Source organism: Salvelinus alpinus, chromosome 5 (assembly GCF_045679555.1).
Source record: "Salvelinus alpinus chromosome 5, SLU_Salpinus.1, whole genome shotgun sequence".
Lineage (NCBI taxonomy): Eukaryota > Metazoa > Chordata > Actinopteri > Salmoniformes > Salmonidae > Salvelinus > Salvelinus alpinus.
Window position 1 is genome coordinate 28,289,839 of NC_092090.1, and position 23,132 is coordinate 28,312,970.

The 23,132-nt window shown below is 43.9% G+C and overlaps 1 protein-coding gene across 1 annotated transcript; it reads right to left on the reverse strand.

Annotated features, from left to right (window-relative positions):
* Nucleotides 1-2,640: 2,640 nt before the first annotated feature.
* LOC139575838 (terminal nucleotidyltransferase 4B-like) lies at nucleotides 2,641-22,445 on the reverse strand. Its single transcript, XM_071401194.1, has 12 exons — nucleotides 21,610-22,445; nucleotides 12,354-12,477; nucleotides 10,078-10,124; nucleotides 6,862-6,982; nucleotides 5,588-5,695; nucleotides 5,176-5,304; nucleotides 4,760-4,970; nucleotides 4,367-4,493; nucleotides 4,105-4,208; nucleotides 3,712-3,866; nucleotides 3,427-3,570; nucleotides 2,641-3,219 (listed from the first exon to the last, which is right to left on the reverse strand). Exons 1-12 carry the CDS (start codon nucleotides 22,113-22,115, stop codon nucleotides 3,058-3,060), a joined length of 1,938 nt encoding a protein of 645 aa, XP_071257295.1. The 5' UTR covers nucleotides 22,116-22,445; the 3' UTR covers nucleotides 2,641-3,057.
* Nucleotides 22,446-23,132: the final 687 nt, after the last annotated feature.

The window sequence follows — 23,132 nt, forward strand, 5'->3', positions numbered from 1 at the left end:
AACAACAAACCTGTGTACTGTTGGGGATCCTCGAGGACCGAGGTTGGGAAACAGTGATTATCTAGTGCGCAGACAGTGCATTCGGAAATTACTTTTTCCACATTTTCTTAAGTCAGCCTTATTCTAAAATGGATGTTTAAAAGAAAAATCGACACACAATACCCCATATTATCAAAGCAAAATTTTTGTTTTAGAAATGTTTGCTAATTTACAAAAAAATAAAACAAATACCTTATTTACATAAGTATTCAGACCCTTTGCTACGAGACTCGAAATTGAGCTCAGGTGCATCCTGTTTCCATTGATCACCCTTTATGTTTCTACAACTTGGGAGTCCACCTGAGATAAATTCAATTGATTGGAAAGGCACACACCTGTCATACCAGGCACATACCATTTGACAGCAAGTCAGAGCAAAAGCCAAGCCATGAGGTCGAAGGAATTGTCCGTAGAGCTCCAAGACAGGATTGTGTCAAGGCACAGATCTGGAGAAGGTTACAAAAACATTTTTGCAGCATTGAATGTCCCCAAGAACACAGTGGTCTCCATCATTATATGGAAGAAGTCTCTTCCAAGAGCTGGCCGTCCAGCCAAACGGAGCAATCGGGGGAGAAGGGCCTTGGTCAGGGAGGTGACCAAGAACCCAATGGTCACTCTGACAGAGCTCCAGAGTTCCTCTGTGGAGATGAGAGAACCTTCCATAAGGACAACCATCTCTGCAGCACTCCACCAATCAGGCCTTCATGGTAGTGGCCAGACGGAAGCCACTCAGTAAAAGGCACATGACAGCCCGCTTGGAGTTTGCCAAAAGGCACCTAAAGTACTCTGACCATGAGAAACAAGATTCTCTGGTCTGATGAAACCAAGATTGAACTCTTTGGCCTGAATGCTAAGCGTCACGTCTGAAGGAAACCTGTTACCCTCCCTACGGGGAAGCATGGTGGTGGCAGCATCATGTTGTGGGGATGTTTTTCAGTGGCAGGGACTGGGATACTACTCAGGATCGAGGGAAAGATGAAGAGCAAATAACAGAGATCCTTGATGAAAACCTGCTCCAGAACGCTCAGGACGCCAGATAGGGACGAAGGTTCCTTCCAACAGGACAACGTCCCTAAGCACACAGCCAAAACAACATAGAAGTGGCTTCGGGACAAGTCTCAAAGTCCTTGAGTGGCCCAGCCAGAGCCCATACTTGAACCCGATCAAAAAGCTCTGCACAGACCTGAAAATAGCTGTGCAGAGACTTTCCCCATCCAACTTGACAGAGCTTGAGAGGATCTGCAGAGAATATGGGAGAAACTACCCAAATACAGGTGTGCTAAGCTTGTAGCGTCATACCCAAGCAGACTCTAGGCTGTAAATCGCTGCCAAAGGTGCTTCAACAAAGTACCGAGTAAAGGGTCTGAATACTTATGTATGTAAATGTAATTTCAGTTTCTGCTTTGTCATTATGGGGTATTGTGTGTAGATTGAGGGGGGGATGACAATTTAATAAATTTTAGAATCAGGCTGTAATGTAACAATGTGGATAAAGTCAAGGGGTCTGAATACATTGACTATGACGCTGAAGAAAAGGTCTAAATGCAGGTGCCAGCTGTGAAGAGTCGAGTAATGCCACCATCTACAGGTTAGTTGTGGAACTGCAATCAGATGTTGACATACCGGACATTTCAGCGAGGGGTTGTTGACACATTACCAAAGAGGTGTTTGTTTGCATTATATTCTGAACAAAAACTCAGCTCCCTTTTAAAGTAGACCAGCCACATATTAAAACAAAATGCCACAAAACAGCAACATTGGTACTGCACCTGACCAATTATACTTCCCCAATATCCCACTAGTCCCATCCAAATATAAGATACAAGAATATGGTCTCTAGTGTTAATACATATAACATGTATAGTACTATATATTTATATCATTAATAGAAAATACATGAACAAATACAAATTTTCATAATGGGTAAATTACCAAAGGGAAAAGATTACCTCCCACACCTATGGATCTTTGACATATTTCAAGGGGAGAATTTTTCAAAAATCATTATGTCCTCTAACTGTAATTCTATGAGTCTGGGAGAACCTCTAAAAACCATCGCTGTTGTTGTATAGAGCTGTATGTATGAATGAGTGATTTGTCCCCAGCCAGCCAGTAATCTATAGGGCTGTGTGTGTGCACGTTACCTGACTAAGGCATACTGCTAACACTGTTAGTGCATCCCAAATGGCACCCTATTCCCTATTTAGTGAAAGTAGTGCACTATATAGGAAAGGGGGTACAATTTGGAAAGAAGCCTGTCAACACATTGAGAGAGCAGCCACGTAGAAATAGAATGCTGATGATTTATGTTGGCAATGGAACCCAAACCTGCCACTACTCAGATTAGCAGGCAAATGTGCACATCTACATTTGCCTTGAATCACTATTATCCGGTAAAAAGTCAAACAATTTTTATGATAATTTTTTCTCAAAAGATTTCCGCATGTTTGTCTTTTTTTGTACAAATCTTTGTATAATCTGATTACACAACCAAAAAATAACCGCCCATCAAAAAAAACAAAATTATCGTATCCACTTACAGATTGCATTTTGGGTTTTAGTCTTTCAATCTGTGAATTTTTTTTCTTCTTCAATATAACATTTTGTACATTTGTTATTTGTGTATTTTATTCTTTTTTTAAAACTTTTCTTGCTGAAGTTCGTTCACCAGCCAAGTTCCAGGTATTGCTTGTCAAAATCTACATTACTTTCCAGACACTTATTCCTCCAAAACACCAGATGGTGCTATGGTAAAAGGCAAGATTTGTAGGTACTGGATGTGGTGTGTAGCTCCACTGTAGAACATGTTTATGTCAAGGAAGAAAATGAGCATTTCTTTGAAGAACTAAGCCCCAACATTTCCCATTTCTTTTTTTGGGTTATTTTTCAGCTATAAAAAGATGCGTGTCGCTTGAGAGAAGGAAGATCCTTAATACTACTCCTCAGTCAGTATGTGGTATGGCAGCAGAAGTGGGACAGTCAGGCTGTCAGTCTGTTGCAGAGCAGACCAAGACGGCCCTATCTGCAGAGGTCCTGGGCCTCGGAGTGCTGCTGAGGTTTCCTCTTCTTGCTGTTGCCCTGGTAGTGTGGCTTGCTGCTTGAGTGGCTCTTGATGTTGGATGAGGACGAGTTCTGCTGGGCGTGGTGGGTGTTTTTACTGGACGAGCGGAACAACCTGGCCTGGGAAACAAGACAGACACACACCTAGTTAGATCAGTAAACAGATCACTGGTAGGCCTATATGTGCCATTGAAATGTAAAATTGAAATGGTTATCTATGTACCGACAGTGTGTTGTAACGCTCAGGTCATAAAAGTTCAAGGCATTTGTAGGTACAGTAACAGAGTTTTTCAGTGGTTGACTTAGGTTTCTTCAAGCTGACCCTACCTTGCCCCCCTTGTTGTCAGTAGGAGTGCTGGTGGTGTGCCTCTGTGTTCTGTGATTGGTCACGCCACCTGAGGATTCTCTGTGGGCGCTGGAGCCCCGCCCAGGCAGTTGCTTCACTGTCTTACAGGGCGTCCCGTCAGAATCCTGGGGACAACCAATCACAACTCAGTAAATCAGGTCAGCAACAAATGGGTGGTTCACATTAAATGTAGAGTTAAGAGTTGATTTCCTCAGGTATTGTGGTTTTAGTGTGCACACATGGTGTGTTTGAGTAACAAAACTCACAACGTCGCTGGAACTGGATACCGTGGAGGATGAGGATGACGCTAATGAGGAGGAGTTGGAGGAGGTCTTGCTGCGAGATGCAGTCACCTCCTCCGTCAGGTTGTTGTTGCACTCGTCCAGCCGCTGAGGCTTCACTAACAGTGTGACATCATTTCCTACAGCAACAGCACATGGACAAACAGTGGTAAGACAGTGTGTGTTTTAGATCGACTAAATAGCAGTCGGACTTCACTGATCTACAAATCACCTTGGATCCCAAACTACTTAAAACGTAATTAAGATTACCAATTTTGCACCTTGTCTTACTGAAACTGATCCCTTCAAACACACTGACTATCAACTCGGTAGATCTGTGACCGTGTCTAGACTCACAGTAGTACTGTGAAAACATACCATTCAGGGCAGGTTCATTCTGAGACTGTGGTCCCCAGAGCTTGGTGATCCAGTCCCTGTATTCAGCCACTTCCTGGGTCACCCGAATTATTCTGCCGAGTATACTGGAGGAAAGAAAATAGGACATATCTGATTAGAAGAAATTGTTTGCAGTAGTTCAAATAGAGTATTTAGTAAATAACTTAACATTTTTTAAGATAGCAGCCAAGGAATGTGAGAGCGGTCGTTGGTTAAAGCGAGCCCTAGCTCACCATCTCCTCACCTCTCAGACTCGTTGTTGGGGTAGTACTTGGCGATGGGCGATACGGCGTGGTTGAGCACTATGTAGGCATAGTCAAAGGCCTGCTTCACCTGCAACACACCGTATGAGCTGCGGCCAACGTCGTTATCTGCAGGAGGCAAGAGGCATGCTTAGATCATCTCTATTTGGAAAGAGTGACAGATTTCAGACATTGTCTGATATTGAGCTGACTTTTTAGCCTTTGCTATGGGCACCTGGGACCTCTAGCCGTCTTATTCATGCCCGTTAAAGTGTGTGATTCTTAGGTTTAGTGTCATCAGTAGTTGACTGATGTTACAGATCTTGAGCATCACAGTGCTAAAATGAGGTATCACCTGGGCAAGTGCACCCATGCTGAATGGAAGGCCTTGTTACCTGGGGCTAGGGGGTCCTCAATGAAGAGCATGGAGGGCCTGTAGAGGTCAGTGCTCTTCTGAACCTCGTCTTTGGCCACGTAGCTGCCGCCATCTTTGATCCGGATGCCCGTCTTCAGGTAGTTGAAGTGGCGCCCATAGAGCTCAAAGAACTCTATAAGGAGAACGCCCACGTTGGCATTGGGGCTGCACGCATCTTCTCTGTAGTGAAGCTGAAATACAAGGGCAGAGGATAAGAGGTCAATTGCATAGAGGAACAAGCCAAATCATCTTAGTTTACTGCATGAGAAAGACTTAAAATGTGTCAAAAGTCTATTATAGACAGTAAATTAGTCTAATGTTAGATGCAATCTATCCTGCACTGTGTGTGTGGGCTACTTGAGAGAATAGCAGAAGATAAGAGCAGAAGTCTCTCACCTGCAGGAAGCTGACAGCCATAAGGAAGAGGCTGTAGGAGCCGATCCCTCCAGTGAAAACCTCGTTCAGATCCCTCTGGAGAAGGAACTGCTTCAGCACCAGAACCAACTTCGGAAGCACTGGGTATTTCTTATGGATAAAAGAAACATGTGGTTATGGTTAAACCCATGGTTATGGTTATAGTGCCCTCTAGCGGGGAAAGTTTCAAACTAGGACATTGGGTATGGCTGGATTGAGGGACTGAGGAGACGTAGTTAAGTGTATTAGCTACCAACACCTCCGTCAGAACCTGACAAATATACAACAATCTATGCGTGCTAACTTTCAAGCCTGTTTCATCAGCTAGCTCTTTTACCGGACTGCATTAGGTAAAAGCAATGTACCCTGAATAAGAGATGCCTGCTTCACTTACCTTTTTGTAGTCTTTGATGAGAAGGGCAGCGTTAACTCCGTTCTTCACATTGAAGCTGATGTCCACCTTCACCTCTGTGCGGAAGTCTGTCAGCTTGATGATGGGTACCTGGAACAATGGAACATAGTGATGAGGATGGATTTACACACACGGTCACCCGAGGCAATGACACACTGCACGGTTAGTATGCATGCACAACATGCGGATGACTCAACACTATACACGTCAGCTACCACAGCAACTGAAATGACTGCAACACTTAACAAAGAGCTGCAGTTAGTTTCATAATGGGTGGCAATGAATAAGTTAGTCCTAAATATTTCCAAAACTAAAAGCATTGTATTTGGGACAAATCATTCATTAAACCCTAAACCTCAACTAAATCTTGTAATGAATCATATGGTAATGAGCAAGTTGAGGAAACTAAACTGCTTGGAGTAACCCTGGATTGTAAACTGTCATGGTCAAAACATATTGACACAGCAGTAGCTAGGATGGGGAGAAGTCTGTCCATAAAGCGATGCTCTGCCTTCTTAACAGCACTATCAACAAGGCAGGTCATACAGGTCCTAGTTTGGTCACACCTGGACTACTGTTCAGTCGTGTGGTCAGGTACCACAAAAAGGGACTTAGGAAAATTGCAATTGGCTCAGAACAGGGCAGCATGGCTGGCCCTTGGATGTACACAGAGAGCTTATATTAATAATATGCATGTCTCCTGGCTGAAAGTGGAGGAGAGATTGACTTCATCACTACTTGTATTTGTGATAAGTATTGACATATTGAATGGACCGAGCTGTCTGTCTAAACTACTGGCACACAGCTCGGAATCCCATGCATACCCCACAAGACATGCCACAAGAGCTCTCTTTACAGTCCCCAAGTCCAGAACAGACTATGGGAGGCACACAGTACTACATAGAGCCATAGCTACACGGTACTCTATTCCACATCAAGTAACTTATGCAAGCAGTAAAATTACACTTAAAAAAACAAAAATACACCTTATGGAACAGCGGGGACTGAAGCAACACAAACAAAAGGCACAGACACATGCATACAAACACGATAACGTACACACTATACACACACTTACACAAGGATTTTGTGTTGTAGATATGTGGTAGAGTAGGGGCCTGAGGGCACACACTTAATATGTTGTGAAATCTGGTGTAAATGTATTGTAATGTTAAAAATAAAAAATGTATAACTGCCTTAATTTTGCTGGACCCCAGAAAGAGTAGCTGCTGCCATAAATACAAATACAAACATACCGTGGCCTTGTCCAGCACTTTGATGGAGTTCTCGTCAGTCACGTTTTTCTTCCGCAGGGCCTCTTCCAGGGTCCAAAGGGGCAGGTTTTCCCAGTTCCCAAACACCACCAGATCGATGTCACTAGGAAGTGGAGTAAGTAGTAGAAGTCAGAGCAACATCACATTCGGATCTGAAGAGAGGACTCTCCAGTTCACTTTCACACACAGCTTATTGTCACTAATCCAGAGTCCCCAGTTACAGTGTGTGTGTGTGTGTGTGTGTGTGTGTGTGTGTGTGTGTGTGTGTGTGTGTGTGTGTGTGTGTGTGTGTGTGTGTGAGACGTCGGAGCAGAGAGCAGTCTGGCTCGTCAAGAAACAAGGTTAAAAAAGGCTTTGGATCAGCAGTGCTAAAATTACCACAGCCATAATCCCAAAAAACAAAGGCAAATAATTACACAATGGCCAGCCACATTCTCCATATAACCACTCACAAAGGAGTGAATTCTGAACAGAGTTAAACGTGCGGAAATGTAACATTATTCCCTTTTTATGCACTTCTCTCTATGCCTATGTATTCTGACCTTGAACTTAAAGGAAAACTCCACCCAAAAACGATATTTTGGTATTAGTTTCATTAGTCCATTGCTGTTATAGTCCCAAAATGTTTAGCATGTCAGCAATCAAGTTTAAGATGTATAACTTAAAAAATACAAACATTTAGCCGGTATGATGCATTTTGCCTTATATGATGCAAACACAGCATCATATGATGCAAAATGCATCATATTGACGTTACGCAACTGAATAAGGCAAGTCTGAATACCAAATACTGATTAGTGTGTAGGAAAGGCCTAAGAGCTTATCCACTTGGAACAGACGTCAGTTAAACATCTGGTTTTGATTTACATGTGGTTGAGTTGTCACCTAGCATAAATTAAATAAGTGAAATGAACAAAAACAATCACCTGTCATTGGATTTAGGTTAAAAAAGAAATTCCTTTACGTTGATTACTTTTTCAAAATCAAATGAAATGTTTGTTGAAATTACGTGGAAACAATATTGATTAAACACGTTTTTGCCCAGTGGGTAATTTTTGTAGTTTAACCCCATCAGTCCCGAGAGCCCAGCAAAAATCTGCTTTTCATTTATCATACTTTCATTTATCTGCATGTCCAGCCCTTATACAATGCCTTTTGAAAGTATTGAGAACCCTTAACTTTTTCCCACTTTATGTTACGTTACAGCCTTTTCTAAAATGGATTACATTTGAAAAAAATCCTCAGCAATCTACACACAATACCCCATATTGACAATGGGAAAACAGGTATTTAGACATGTTTACAAATGTCTTAAATTAAAAACTAAAATACCTTGTTTACTTAACTATTCAGACCCTTGGCTATGAGACTTGGGATTGAATTCAGGTGCATCCTGTTTCCATTGATCATATTGAGATGTTTCTACAACTTGGAAGTCCACCTGTGGTAAATTCAATTGATTGGACATGATTTGGAAAGGCACACACCTGTCTATATAAGGTCCCACAGTTGACAGTGCATGTCAGAGCAAAAACCAAACGAGGTTGAATGAATAGTACATAGAGCTCCGAGACAGGATTGTGTCTAGACACAGATCTGGGGAAGGGTACCACAACATTTCTGCAGCATTGAAGGTCCCCAAGAACACAGCGGCCTCCATCATTCTTAAACGGAAGTAGTTTGGAACCACCAAGACTCTTCCTAGAGCTGGCCGCCCGGCCAAACTGAGCAATCGGGGGAGAAGGGCCTTGGTCAGGGAGGTGACCAAGAACCCGATAGTCACTCTGACAGAGCGTCAAAGTTCCTCTGTGGAGATGGGAGAACCTTCGAGAAGGACAACCATCTCTGCAGCACTCCACCAGTCAGGCCTTTATGAAAGGCACATGAAAGCCCGCTTGGAGTTTGCCAAAAGGCACCAAAGGACTCTCAGACCATAAGAAACAAGATTCTCTGGTCTGATGTAACTACGATTAAACTCTTTGGCCTGAATGCCAAGCGTCACGTCTGAAGGAAACCTGGTACCCTCCCTACGGTGAAGCATGGTGGTGGCAGCATCATGTTGTGGGGATGTTTTTCAGTGGCAGGGACTGGGAGACTAGTCAGGATCGAGACAAAGATGAACAGAGCAAATTACAGAGCGATCCTTGATGAAAACCTGCTCCAGATTGCTCACAACCTCAGACAGGTGCAAAGGTTCACCTTCCAACAGGACCACGACCCTAAGCACACAGTCAAGACAACGCAGGAGTGGCTTCGGGACAAGTCTCTGAACGTCCTTTAGAATAAGGCTGCGACCTAACAAAATGTGGAAAAAGTCAAGTGGTCTGAATATTTTCCCGAAGGTACTGTATTTAGCCTCACAATGAAGTGTTTTATTGTGAGGATAAAACAATGACAAAACCGTTGCATCTGAGTTTAATCGACAACTGTTTAAAAATAAACAAAATCTGCCAAAGTAAAAACCTGATTAAAAAAATTATATGAATGCAGTAAGTATAGAAATTGTTTTTTCACTGGGAAATGAATATCTAACTAGTCAGTGACAACTGTGTGGAGTTTGTGACCGCAACTGAGTTTATTACAGTATTATAGAAACTATGTCCTGGGATTTCCTATGATCTTCTATGCAGAAGAACCCCTTACCTTCTAACGGCGCTTATGAGCGTCAGAGAAAAACATAGATGGCTTTTAATAGTTTGTAGCTCAAACCATTTGGACTCAAGACATTTCGGTAGAACAGACGAAATCAAATGGTACAACCCAGAAGTCCGTAGCTCAAACAAACACTGTTTAAAAGTGGTTAGAAGTCCAAAACACACCAGCGATAAGGTGGGACTCATTGGGTTATGGTTCAGTTTACACTTACTAATGTTGCGCGGGTCAGCTGTTTGTTCACCCGCACCCGCCCGCTATTGCTAATAACCCATCCACAACCGCCCAAGTATGTGAAAAAGTGAATCTGAGGCCCGCAACCGGCCCTAACCCGGATTTATTAAGGTGTTGTTTCCTCTTTATTCAACCCGCCACCCACCCGCCCTTCATCCACACAATATTTCATAACCCTAAACCCGACCGCCCCGCGGTTATACCCGCAGGGTCTGCAGGTTATGAGTCAACCCGCATATCACCAACACACTATAAGAGAGATTACGATAGGAAGGCGATTATGTACTCCATTACCTGAATCAAATAGCTTACCTGGTTGGCAGATAGAGGCCCGTGCTGAAACTCCCAAACACTTGAACCTGTAACACAAAGTCAAATGTGTTATTCATTGATTTCACTTATCAATCAGATAAGCCGAGCTATACATTAGCTTTGAACTGATACAATGGCAGGTATTTAGTTAGAAAATAAAGAAAAGTGATTTGATGTCTGTCATGTCACATGATATGCTGCTTGCCTGTGACAACAGTCTGATACTTGGAGACAGGTGTCAACTAAAGCAATAAAAATATAATATTTATGCTAAGTGGGGAGGGAGTCTAACATGCATCAACTTATTTCACCTTTTATGCAAGTCGGTGCACAATCATTATCTGACAACCATGCAATGTTCTTGGGGGCAAAAAATGGGAATTGAACAAACCATACTACTGTAGTTATGAGAACAAGGATAAAATTATGCTTTAAACCCCAACGGTTTGGACAAAAATAAATGAAATAAGCATTTAATTTAATGCGTCCAGATTCCAGACAAATATCCCGCTTTATCTGAGCTTTGTGGGCATTAACCAATGTCACATCACATAACAGTATTTCACATTGGTTCTGAGGGCTCAAAAATAGCCTTTGCTTAAGCCTTAAACCAGCCATTATTCCCTCCTGGGCTGAGCTCCTGCCTGAACCGACCAAGGAGTTTAAAGCCTGGGCTCCAATCTGCTAACTAGAGGCAGGACATGTGATTGTGATGTGGGTGGAAATGAGAGGGGTGATGGATTGCCACTGTGTGGACGAGTTCCAATTCCAGTGAGGGGGAACACACATCCACACAGGTCCCCAAGGTGAACTTAACTCATGGCTCGGCTCTACTGTATTAAGAGCTAGTGGTTGTCACTTACATTATCGAGAGACGGAGTGAAGTTAGAGAGGGAGAGAAAGACATGGTGGCCGCCTCCTAGACTAATTATTCAGCTATCTGGTGGGTTCACAGTTGTTCAGTTCACCCAGTCACAGACAGGTCTCATATTGAGTGTGTGTAAGAGGTCAGGTGATTGCTGGGAGTCTTAGTCCTGATCTTGTTGTGGACAGGATATTAACTGCTCTCCTGCCTCAGTGGATAGAGTAAGAGGTAGGAGAGGTACCAGGAACAGCAGTGGGCTTTTCTGTCTAGCTCAGGGATGGGCAACTGTTTTACATTTCTTTAGATCAATTCCTGTGATACTACACAATTTGCCATGGGACAGAGAAAAATGTGCAGTTTCACAGCAAATTCCCTGTAATTCTACATATTTTGCCATAGGGTGAAGAAATTAAATGTTTTTATATGATGTCTGAGTGAAAGTGACTAACAAAATCCATGGGGGCCCCCCGGTTGGTAATTCGACCATGATTACTACAAGATAGCAGGCCACTAGACATTTTAGCTGACATGGGCTAATTGAGTTACTGTCAGTGAGACATAAGAGAACTGCTGATGTAAAACCACATTTAGAAATTGCACCTTGTGTTTTCTACTATTCCAACTCAACAGTAAATTGAGACCCAGACTGAGTTCCTAAACTAAAAAAGTGATCCGCGGGCCTACAAAACAGCAGTTGTCCATCCCTGGTATAGCTTGTAAAGCTGAGAGCAGACACACACAGCTCTATCAGCAGGCTCAAAGTCAGCAGGAATAAGGACACCTGGAGCACTGTAGATTACAGGCCAAAATATAACACAGCAGGGAGATAAGAGCGGACCGACCAGGTGCTTTCACAAATGGCTGCTGGTCACACGCCCCACCATATACGGCCTGTTTTTCATCGTCATTACAGCTCAGCCTATAGGGAGAGAAAATCACTCTCTCCTACAGAGTCACGACTCCTTTCAGACAGCTATAGAGCCAGCCAGAGAAAGACTAGAAAGATGTAAAGACAGCATTTCTACATAGAGCAGCAAGTTCTCATGCTGTCTCTAGCAATGAAGGGAATTTGTAAAATGAGGGAACAGGAGATTGTGAGAATCTCAAGCAGCCTGCTGTGTGGGTGAGACCTGTCTGTGTAGCTAGAAACCACTTCAATTCCAAACTTTTGCTCTGCCTGTCACTTCTAGTAGTTGGTGTTGGCTTTTATGAAAGCATGAACTCTACATGGTTGCAATATTTATTTGAACGATGACCCGTATTAGCCTGGGCCCAGATCTTTTCAACTATGTTAAATTTTCAACAACCAGAGGAGTTTGCTGAACACCAATAATGGTCAAACAGATCTGGGACCTGGATAGACCTGTATGGGCTTAGGACTGGAACTGTAGCGATGCGAGTGATCTCTTACGTCAGCAGTGGGCCACAGGTCTTTGATGACCCTCTCGATCCTGTCCACCACCTCCATCCTCATTCTCTCCTCCTCTGCCCGAGGAGACATGTGCTTGTAGAAGTCATTGATCTCCTCATGGAGCCTGCAGAACACAGAAAGAAAACAGTGTTAGGGAGGGAGACAGAGACTGAGCGAGAGAAAGGGTGAAAGTAGCATGGTCATGGGGATAGTAGGATAGAGTCTGAAACAGATCAAAATACACTGACAAAGATTGAAAGCAGAATATATTGATTGAAGGCAGAATATATAGTAAGAGAATAATCTAAATAACAAGTCTACAATACAATTGATGGGGTCTACAATACATATTTTATTATGCCAGTCAACGCAATTTGTTAACAACTTTCACAGGTAGCTCACTGAACAGCCACCAGAGACAATTACCCTGCCCTACAATCTAATGAAATAGTGAAAACAGAAATGACACTTCCTCAAACACACTAGGCGTTCGTGAGGAGTTAATTGCAAAGCATCATCATTACATAAACTGGCTTCTTTACTGGAGGCGTGTTATGTTAAAGGCTAACTGCCAACACCTGTGTGCCAACAAACTGTAATCAAGTAGCATCTACTGAAGACGGGAAGAAATGCATTAACTACAACATTATGACAGACAGGCTGACGTGTGAGAAAAGATCACAAAGCCACCATAATGCAATACATCTACACCTTTGGTACAAATCATAGGGCATATTCCCACTGTTAGGGGTATGGACCAGTTCTTCACTGGTACCAAAGCAGTTGGCATAAATGTAATGTCCCTTGCCTGATTAAATCGTTTGGGAGGACAATGCTAATAAGTACAAGTGTTGCTGTCCTTGAGTTAAAAATGGGTGCTTAAATCAACAAATCGACTTTACTAAACAATAAACAGGGCCGCTTCCCTTCACCTTGGCCCCGATAAGTCAGTCAGGTAAACTTGGTCCTTGACTGGGTGGGTATGAATGCCAGGGCTCGTTTAGGGAGACCAGAAACTGTGCCAACTGTCAGATACATTACACAATGGCACAGAGACAAGACCGTGACTGGGCCAGTAATTGACTGACTGGGGTTATTTCTGCCTGCAATTCACCCTGCTGTCTGACTATTATTAAAGCTGCAGATTGACCAACACACCCACCCACAGGGCCTAGATCAGAGGCTATATCAATAACACTAAAGACTGGGTCACACAAACATTCACACGTGGTACTGATTGCCGCCCACACACACACAGTGCGGCCTAAGCCAGCTGCCACCTCAACCTTTGACCCAACCAACACACGTCCTTGTTGTTCCAAACTCTACTGGTTAGCTCTTGTATGTTCTGGCCAGTGCTTAGTGTGGGGACAGGAAGCGGAGCAGGAACAGAATGGAGAGAAATCAAGCCAGTCAAAGGGGATCGGAGCAGACAACACGTGGACACTAGGTCTAACACTCAGTGACCAACCAACACAGTAAGGCCGTAGGGAAACTCAGTCATCGGAGGATAAAATATTTATTCTCTTTCCTTATCTTACAAAGGAAACTCTACTAGCTTGAGTTGAATAGCAAGCTGCACAAACAGCATTATGATTGTGAGTAGAGCAGAGGCAGCAGTCCTGTTGTGTGAGCAGCTGTAATGTGAGTGAGCACCACATACTGGAGGGGGTGTACTAGAGGCCAGGACACCAGAGGGCTGGGCTGGGGCTGTCGTGGACTGGGATTGGAGCAGGTCACTCTGCCCTGGCTGCCCCTTTACTGGGTCTGCTCACACACACACAATCCCAGTCACCCACAGGGCCATGTAAACACAACACAGTACCCAGCCAATGACAGGCCTGCAGCACAGCTTCCTTTGGCAGGAAAATCAAAGAGAGAGTGGGAAAGAAATGGTAGCTACTTCTGAGCCTGTGTACCCGAGAGGGCTTAGCTGTGAGAAACACTAGTAGCTACTGTAGAGGATTCAGCCTGCTTCTCATTTAGGTAGCGCTCTATGGAGCGCTGCGTTTTAGATAACAGTCTTCCCTGGCGCTTACAGTAGTCTGTGTTTCGCCTAATCCTCATCGACACCCAGACAGACATTCCTGGTGTAGCAGCCAGGAGTCCAACTGAAGGGCCCTGACCCGGTTAAACCCCAGCCGACAGCCGCCCCAATCACCAGCCTGTCTGTTGGCCCAATCTACACAGCAGTCCAGCCAGCCAGACAGTCATGCCAGTTCAATGCCATCAGTCCCTGGGTAGAAGTACTCCTCCCTGATGTGATGATACCAGGCCTTTCAAGCTACATCACTGCAGGTGTTCATCCTCAAACAATGATCCCTTTATATTCACACAGAGGAGTGTATCACACAGCTTGTAATATAAACAATAGGCTGCTAAACTAATCTAACTTCTACACCTTTCCTCACCCAAGCACCAGCCTCTCCCATTTTAAGTAGGCCAAGCTAACGCCTCAGGGCAGGCCCGGTAATTGTGTGTGAAGATGCCCACCATGAGGTTCCCTATCCTGAGGTACCATGAGCTGTTTTTCTGGACGGGCCAGGGCCTCACATTACAGTGTATTCTGAGGTGACTGAAGCGGAGCACTATGCAGGGGATTCCTTCCTTCTCTTTCTATTTGTCTCTTCATTTCTGGTGTTGGTCAGACTGACATGAGAACAGGAGTTTAGTACCTTCAACACATAACACACACAGGCAGCAACAGGCCCACAGATACACTCTGCAGAGGCAACCTGGCTGACAGCATTCATCACGCCCAGCCAGTCACTGCAACAAAGACTGCACCGTGAACACACCTAGAGTCAACATAGCAAGGTATGACTATAGTGGGAACTAGTGATGGGGGAAAAAATCTATAGAAAAACGTCTAAATTAATGACAGATTTAATTCTGACTATTTTGAGGAAGTGTATACTGGCTACAGTGTCTCAACATGACCAAACAGTACTATTGCCGTTTGCTTTTCAAGCAAAGGTCTTTTAAAAGAATATGTGAGCACATTGTATTGTGTGTCTGCCAGTCTCCTAGCAAATGTAGTTGTCTCACACTGCCGGCCTCCTACACTGTGCTTATAACAAACAAAAAGCTGTGCTAAGAGTCAGTTTCATTTCAGAGAGTCAGCCTAAGTATAGGCTCTCTATTCCAGCTCAGACCAGTGGTGCTGCTAAGTTTCATTTCACAGCAGCAGTGTCTGACTGGCTGTCCGTGTGTGAGGAGAATGGTTTTCGTTTCAGGGTTAAGCCACATCGCCTCGTCACCCAGGGAACCGGCTTAGACCAGGGGGAGCAGCCCAGTGCCTCTGGAGCATGTGACAAGCAAAGAGCAAAACTAGGCAAACCCATTTGGGAGCCCTGGGTTTGGAGGAATGGCTTTGCAACGGAAACAGGCAACATCTTTTCCAAGATATAGATACTGTAGTGTACAACTGAGCAGCAAGTGCCAGTAGGTTTCTGAGGCAGCAGAGTAGGTGTGGTGGAGGAAATATGTCTTCATATGAAAGAGGGGGAGGACCATAACATCAGGGTCTCATCTGCAAGTTCACTGTTGCAGTGGCAGACTGGTACTGCTTATTGACCAGCTGCTCAGATGGACTGACAGTATAAAGGTGTGTGAGAGTCAGAGGGCAGGGCATGTGTCTTGAGTTCAGACACAGGCAGTAAAAGACAGAGGAGGGAAATCTAACTGGCTGCCAAAGTGCCTTTGAGAAAGGAGAGGGTTCGCTGGCAGATGGCTTTTCGGATGTGCAAGGCCAGCCCCCTGGTTTAGAATGGCCTCCACCGAACAGCATTAGAGCAACCAGCTATAAATACTGCAGAAGGACCAGGGACAGAAATAACAGGGTACTGTACCATGCCCATGTTTCATAGCGCTGCCAGAAACAGTGAGAGACATGTCATCCAGCAGGCATTCTCTTCACGTGAACCTGCAAAAACTTTCCTCACTCACTGCTTATTAGGCAGTCCCTCTGTTGGCAGTGCTACATGTGTAAATATGCCGCTCACACAAAAACATGAATAGGCTAGCCTATGAGTGACAGGGCCAGCAATACGCATAGTCACACACACACACACACACACACACACACACAGAGGAAAGGATGTCAACCCAAACCATACACTGAACATAAGGTGGCCAGTTCATTAAGCTTTCATCAATGCCTGACTTATCCTCCAGCAGCACTACAGTGGCTCAGACTTGCTACCATAACCAGAGGATTTGAGTTGAAGACAAGCGATGGCTACGAGGACCCCAGTTGTCCCTGATCGTTAGTGACCTGCTTGACCTCAGTGGAGTTATCTGGCACACACTAGCTGCGGTTGAAACCATGTATTTAGTGCTGAAAAAAAAGCTCCCTGCACCACAGGCTCCAAAACATCTGGCGTGCTGCCATAAACACTAGACTACACTTACATTACACCATCCTCTTCAATTAAAGCCCTAAGGCTCGATCCACCATAACATCTAGGCCTATATTCAGCAGTACAGAGACCCATGGACAGACACAGACATCAAAAGAACAATATGATCTTTATTAATTAGGCTGCTAGATCTTGGGCTACCCCAAATACAATCTGCAGACACACTGCTAACAGATTTGAGCCATTAGCACTAGGCTAAACATTAGCAACAAGAGTCTAGTCTACTCAAACTCGTGTGTTTGGTGTAAACGTACTGCATGTCATGTCCTCTGATCGCCGTGACAATTACCACTCCATCTCTGAGCTCACAGGCTAGACTCCAATCACTGCATGACCCTAGTCTGCCTGTCAACAAAGTCCTCATGGCTCCTCCCACTGTGTGAGGCCTTTTAAAAAAGAGTCAGGATGCAACATGTGAGTGGCAACCTATCAGACAAGCATAGAGATCTGTGGTATACAGGTTGCATATTGAGTTCATCAAGACTGGAGTAGAGAAAAGAGCACACGGTGTGCTTTTCATCATTAGTCACATGGCATGAAGTGACCTGTACCTAGGTAGGTTTCTCTTAATCTGCCTGGTTGAAAGGCATTTATACAGGCTTATGAAAATGCAATTGCCAGAAATGTTTAAATACTGACCGTGAAAAGAGATTTCAAACATCCAATTACCATAATTCGTACAACAGAAACGGCCTCAAAAAACACAGCAGTCTCCAAACTTATTGTCAAACAGTACGACATTCACAAAATAAATATGATTGTCTTTCAGTATTGAATTTGTCTGGGCTGTACTAAAACGAGAAACAATCTACCTAACTAGCTACCGCATATGCTGTTCAGATTACATTAACTCAACGGCTTTCAAATTGGCCAGAAGGGGAGAACATATCAATTAAAAAACATTCCTCTTTAAGCACATGGGATGGCTGAGATACAGAGGGTTTCCCACACGTGCTGGTAGAGAAAAGGGTATATTACCCACAGTCTAAAGGACCAGCAGCATGTATAGCTCTCTGCAAGTCCTCACCTCACCACCTGGCTGTATGCCAGAAGGGGGGGGGGGGTACAAATGCCTTTTCTCAATTAGATTTGCAAGACATGTCAAAGACAAAATTATAAGTAGCATGTCATTTTAAAATGTTTGCATGCTTTTCTCCTTCAAGAAAACAATAGCTGATTCAAAGGGGGTGTGGCAGATTTCAAAACTCTTCCGTGAAAGACTCGGGTAGGATACACTTGTGTTTGTTTCCTCGCCTAAAGGAGGCTATCGAGGAGGACCATCTTCCGTTTGCCTACTAACGAAATGACAAACTCAATGACCGCTTACCGGTTTCCGGGTCACGGAGAAAAAAGATGGAGGACGAACATTTGCCCAAACGAGAAAACGCCATTGATATCTCTAACAGCCAGTACAGTACAGACCGAGCCATAGCTCTATGAGTGGTGCTGTGTTGGGGTAACAAGAGGTGATATCTGAAAGCTGGAGCTGTGGGACTTGGATCATAAATCTCAGAGATGGTTATAAAAACAATAATGTGCCTATACTGATAGTCACCGAGAGATTAGCAGCACATTTAGATGGCCCATGGGGTCAACATTGTACAAAACTAATCTGGCACTGTGTGACCCCTGACCTCAACATATAGGACCAAGGCCAGGGTTGTGTTCAATAGCACACAAGTTGGGCACACTGTAGCAAAAGGTAATGAAACAAACATTTCTTATTGGTCAAGTTCAAATAGTCTCTCCCTGTTTCACTCCATTTTGGGAAGTTTTCTTCTGTTTTGTGCCTAGTGAACACAACCCAGGTTTTTCCACAGCTAGTTGTGTGTGACAGCACAGTGCAGCCATACAAATACTATTTTAGGCAGTCCACTCCACTCACACACCAATAACATTTCTGGGTCTTTCACAACAACTTTTGTTTCAGTGAATTAGAGGTGGCACAACGCCATTGCTGTTCCAGAGCTCATTGGATAGAGGGCTCTGTGACATCAGAGAAAGAGCTCAGGTTTCTCTCCTGGAGGGGCGGGTTTGTTTTGGGAGAGCGAATTCAGGACATGCTCAGCGTGTGCTGCATGTAAACACAGCACCCCTTATACAGAGCGGCTGGACCTTCTGGGCTCAATCATGCAGTCCAACAACTCTGCACGCATACACACACCTACACCCCTACCCGCCCTATCCCCACCCCCGCAACCAACAACAGTGCCTTACTCGTCCAAGGAAAATCGTTACTCTTCTCCCACCCGTTTCTTTCCCCTCCCCATCAAATTGTGTAACTAATGCAAAATCAACCTCTTGACTAATGCGAGCCTGAATAGGCGATCCCTCAGGTATCACAAGCACAGGAAAATGCACCTGAATGTGAATCACTTCCCAGTCAGGGACTTGGGGAAGAAAGCTAATGAAACGTTTCCACAAACAGAGATTACAAGCCTGAAAAACACTCTCTGAAAGCAACACTATCAATTGGCAGATATTTAGGCTTTACATGTATATATTGTGAAATATATGTTCATGATGCAACTCAGTAACTAAGCATTGTGAGCAGAATAAGAACCAGGAGTGTGGGAGACAGAGCCTGGTTGTGACTGTGATCCAGGCTGTACAGTAAAGGTTGGGGTATTAGAGTAATCACTAAGGAATGTCCTTATGCAAACAGTGTGCTTCATATTACTATAAATGAGGATCAGCTTAGCTAAGACTTTGCTCTGGGCTCTTGCATGTTGCTAGCCTACGCTTGTCAGGCACGTAGAAGAGAAAAACAACACGCCTCTACACCTCAGCCTTTAAAACAACACCCCACCCACCTCAGGACTTTTCTCTAGTTTAAACTAGTAAGAACTGCATTTCTGAAATAGCTGTCACACAAAATTTCTGTAACACTAAGATTATATAAACTAATTGGTCAATGTGTTTTTTCAAGACAGACCTGGTCCTTTATACTTGGACGAATAAACAGAGGGGGGACTCAGGCAAAACAACAGTGATAAGATAAGGCATTTGGATGGTTGTAAAGCAGCACATTTCATTTCAGCAGTGTCTGGGGAAATACCCTCTGTCATTACAGAGAAAATGGTTACAGTAACCTAACCTCTATATCTGCTTTGTACCAACCTGACATATCATAATCAGTAAGCTAGTATAGCCAACCTATATGAAAGACAGAGTGTACTCGGGGCTCCTGAGTGGCGCAGCGTTCTAAGGCACTGCATCTCAGTGCTAGAGGCGTCACTACAGACCCTGGTTCGATTCCAGGCTGAATCACAACCGGCCATGATTCGGAGTCCCATAGGGCGGCGCACAATTCGCTCAGTGTCGTCCAGGTTAGGGTTTGACCGGGGTAGGCCGTTGTAAATAAGAATTTGTTCTTAACTGACTCACCTAGTTAAATAAGGATTAAATAAAAATACTATACTAAGAGACTCTACTAAGAGGTCTGGACCTTTACGGCTGGGAGGGTATACTTGCCCTGTAGCTACACGGCCACAAGCCCCCCTGACTGTCCCTGATAACTACATTTGTGTCAGAAGTGGGACAATCTGTCAACTCTCAGGCCTTTACTTACGTAACACTTCGAGAGAAGGGAAATAGTTCAGCCTACACATGTTGTGTACAACGGCTTCTGGCCAAGATTGCTGACCCTTTAAGATACATGTTGTGCATTTGCATCTGCCCAGTCGCTCCCCTTTAAAGGGGGGCAGAACTCACTGATGTCACCTCGCTTTTCCACAGTCATTAAGAAATAGACACCATTCCCGAATTGCAACTTGGGGTTGTGGTTTGATGTGGGCCTGTTATGTTTGCTATATGTACTCTGACAGTTATCGTTGTTTGTTCCTATTCACTCACAGTAGCTAAGGTATCCCAAACAGCCACCCTATTATGACTTTGGCTAAAGGATTAAATTGTGTTTGTGATACCTAAATTAGCTCTGAGGATGTGTGATTTGGAGAGAAAAAAACACGCTGTTTAATAAAGAACAAGTATTGTTCCTTCAACATAACATTGGCTACGATGTAGTAGTGTTGTTTCACGTAAAGAAGTCAGAGGCGATGCATGCTAATGAGTAGATCTGCTGTCTAAAGAAATTGATGGGTTTCTTCAATCTCGCAAATCTCAATTTGGGAAAATACTGACTGACCAAAAGTATCCTATTTACACCTTTTAGTACATTTTGGAATTAGAATAGATGCTTCTGATTTATATCCACCATAGAAGTTGTTTTTTCGGTTTTAATTGCTGCAAATAGGCAACAGTGAAACAGACGAGAAATACCAGAATTAGTTAGATAGGCTTAGCCTGACAGTCAGTCACATGTCAACTATCAAGAAAAGAGTTCTGCATTGACTTGACTATGGTTACTGCTCAGTACTCGTGCTTTCAACTAAATGTCATTCGGATTAGATTTTTTTTGTTTAGCTCGTCAGTGTAGTGAACACATGCAGATGTTGGCAACCACGAGGTAGCTAGCTACCAAGGTAATAAAACAAGCTGGATGTAGCTAACTAACTAGCTAGTTAACATTGACTGTCCCATTGCTTTCGACTGACCTTAGCTGGTTAGGAACGTCCCCCAACATAATGGATTATGACGCTTGACGGTCAAATCGGCACGCCTAAATATGGCTATGATGTCTAACCATAGGAATATGTGCGCTCACTTCACCAGCCAAGTTAGCTGGCTGGCTAGTTGTCTAACCAACTAACGTTAGTGTGGCAGAGATATATAACGTTAGCTAGATAACACGTGATTTATGATTAACTTGTAACGTTATATGAGCTAGCTAACGTTACTAGTAGCTAGTTTTGATGTGTCATTTTGTTTCTTACCCCAAGATTCCTTCAGAGTAGTTCTTGACTTTCCATGGTGTTCCCGTGTAACCACAGCCTCCGGTCTCGAGGCTACTGTTGAATCCATAAGTGCTAGCCTTGTTGTCTCTTTTCCTTTTGTTGGGGTGTCCTGAGACCCCAGAGCCCACTTGCCCCCCTCCGCTGCCCCTCCCCAACGATGAACGGTTGTTGTGGTTGTTATTAGCTTCCAACGGAATAAAGTCTCGTTGTTCGACCACATCTATGTCTTTCGTTGAGTTGGACATTCCCTTGTTCCTGGGTTCGCTGTTAGTGACAGCTCCGTTCTTGTTCGAGATCACGTTACCCAATGTCCCGTTGATGTTCGATTTCGTACTGAGGCTTGACGTGCTAGACAAACTACCCGTGTTACAGTTGTTATTGAAGTACAGATTCCCCAGACCTTGTGTTGTTTCCCAAATCTGCATCCACAGGCTGTTGGCTGGCCCTCGTTGTTCTGGCTGAAACCAAGCGATTCTTGGATCCATCAAACGACACTGCAGACACACTGCCCCAGAGCAAGGCTCAGTTCGTGTAGCTAAAGCTAGCCAGGTAGCTAGCTAGCTAACCTCACTCGTAAGCTTAACAGCGGACTAACGTTAGATATGAAGGTTACTTCAAATTGCTATAAAATATCTAAATCTGCTATCCATGAATTAAAACGACTATTAGATACTATTATTATTAGACAGTAGGTGTCGTGTTTAATGAAAGAATGTTGGCAAAGTTTGGATTCAAGAATGAAGGAAACGTGCAACCATTGCCTATCGAAGCGATTTCTGACCCTTTCCTTCTGATTGTGGGTCCTCAATGGCGGACACTGCGCAGCCGCAGATTCGCACAGAGTGAAATGGTGATTCGAAAAGGGCGGAGAAAGTGTCGTTCTTACGCAAGAGCAGAACATGTTACCTGTTGCGTAACAATGGGCGATTGATGAATTATTTTCACATGTGAACATGAGGTACACACACTGAAATAAGTCTGTGGGAGGTTTGTAATAAAATAAAAAAATGCCAAGATAGACCGAACTTAAATGGTTACTTCATGTCATGACAGGATATTATATCCATCAGGCTGATAAATTACATTTCCATTATTTCAAAGTATGAAAGCAGCATATCAAAGTGGAGGCTATATACCAACAGCAGTGTCTTCTCCCGTCAATGAAACCACCATTGCTGAACTATTTTCTAAATCCAAAACCACAACTTGCTCCATTGACCACTGCCTTAGTTAAGGCATGCCTCCCTGTTCTCTGCCTCCTGGTGGTCAAGATTGTAAATGCACACATTAGAGTGTCTAGTTTGAGAAACAGACCCCTCACAAGTCCTCAACTGGCAGCTTCATTAAATAGTACCCGCAAAAAAACAGTCTCAACGTCAACAGTGAAGAGGCGACTCCGGGATGCTGGCCTTCTAGGTAGAGTTTCTCTGTCCAGTGTCTGTGTTATTTTGCCCATCTTAATCTTTTCTTTTTATTGGCCAGTCTGAGATATGGCTTTTTCT

Excerpts from the sequence above, each read along its gene's own strand:
- LOC139575838 (XM_071401194.1), bottom strand. The coding sequence starts at position 22,115 with ATGGATCCAAGAATCGCTTGGTTTCAGCCAGAACAACGAGGGCCAGCC. Across the intron at positions 6,983-10,077 it reads GGCCTCTATCTGCCAACCAG|TGACATCGATCTGGTGGTGT; the intron begins GTAAGCTATTTG and ends TCCACTTCCTAG. Across the intron at positions 3,867-4,104 it reads GAATGAACCTGCCCTGAATG|GAAATGATGTCACACTGTTA; the intron begins GTATGTTTTCAC and ends CTGTTGCTGTAG.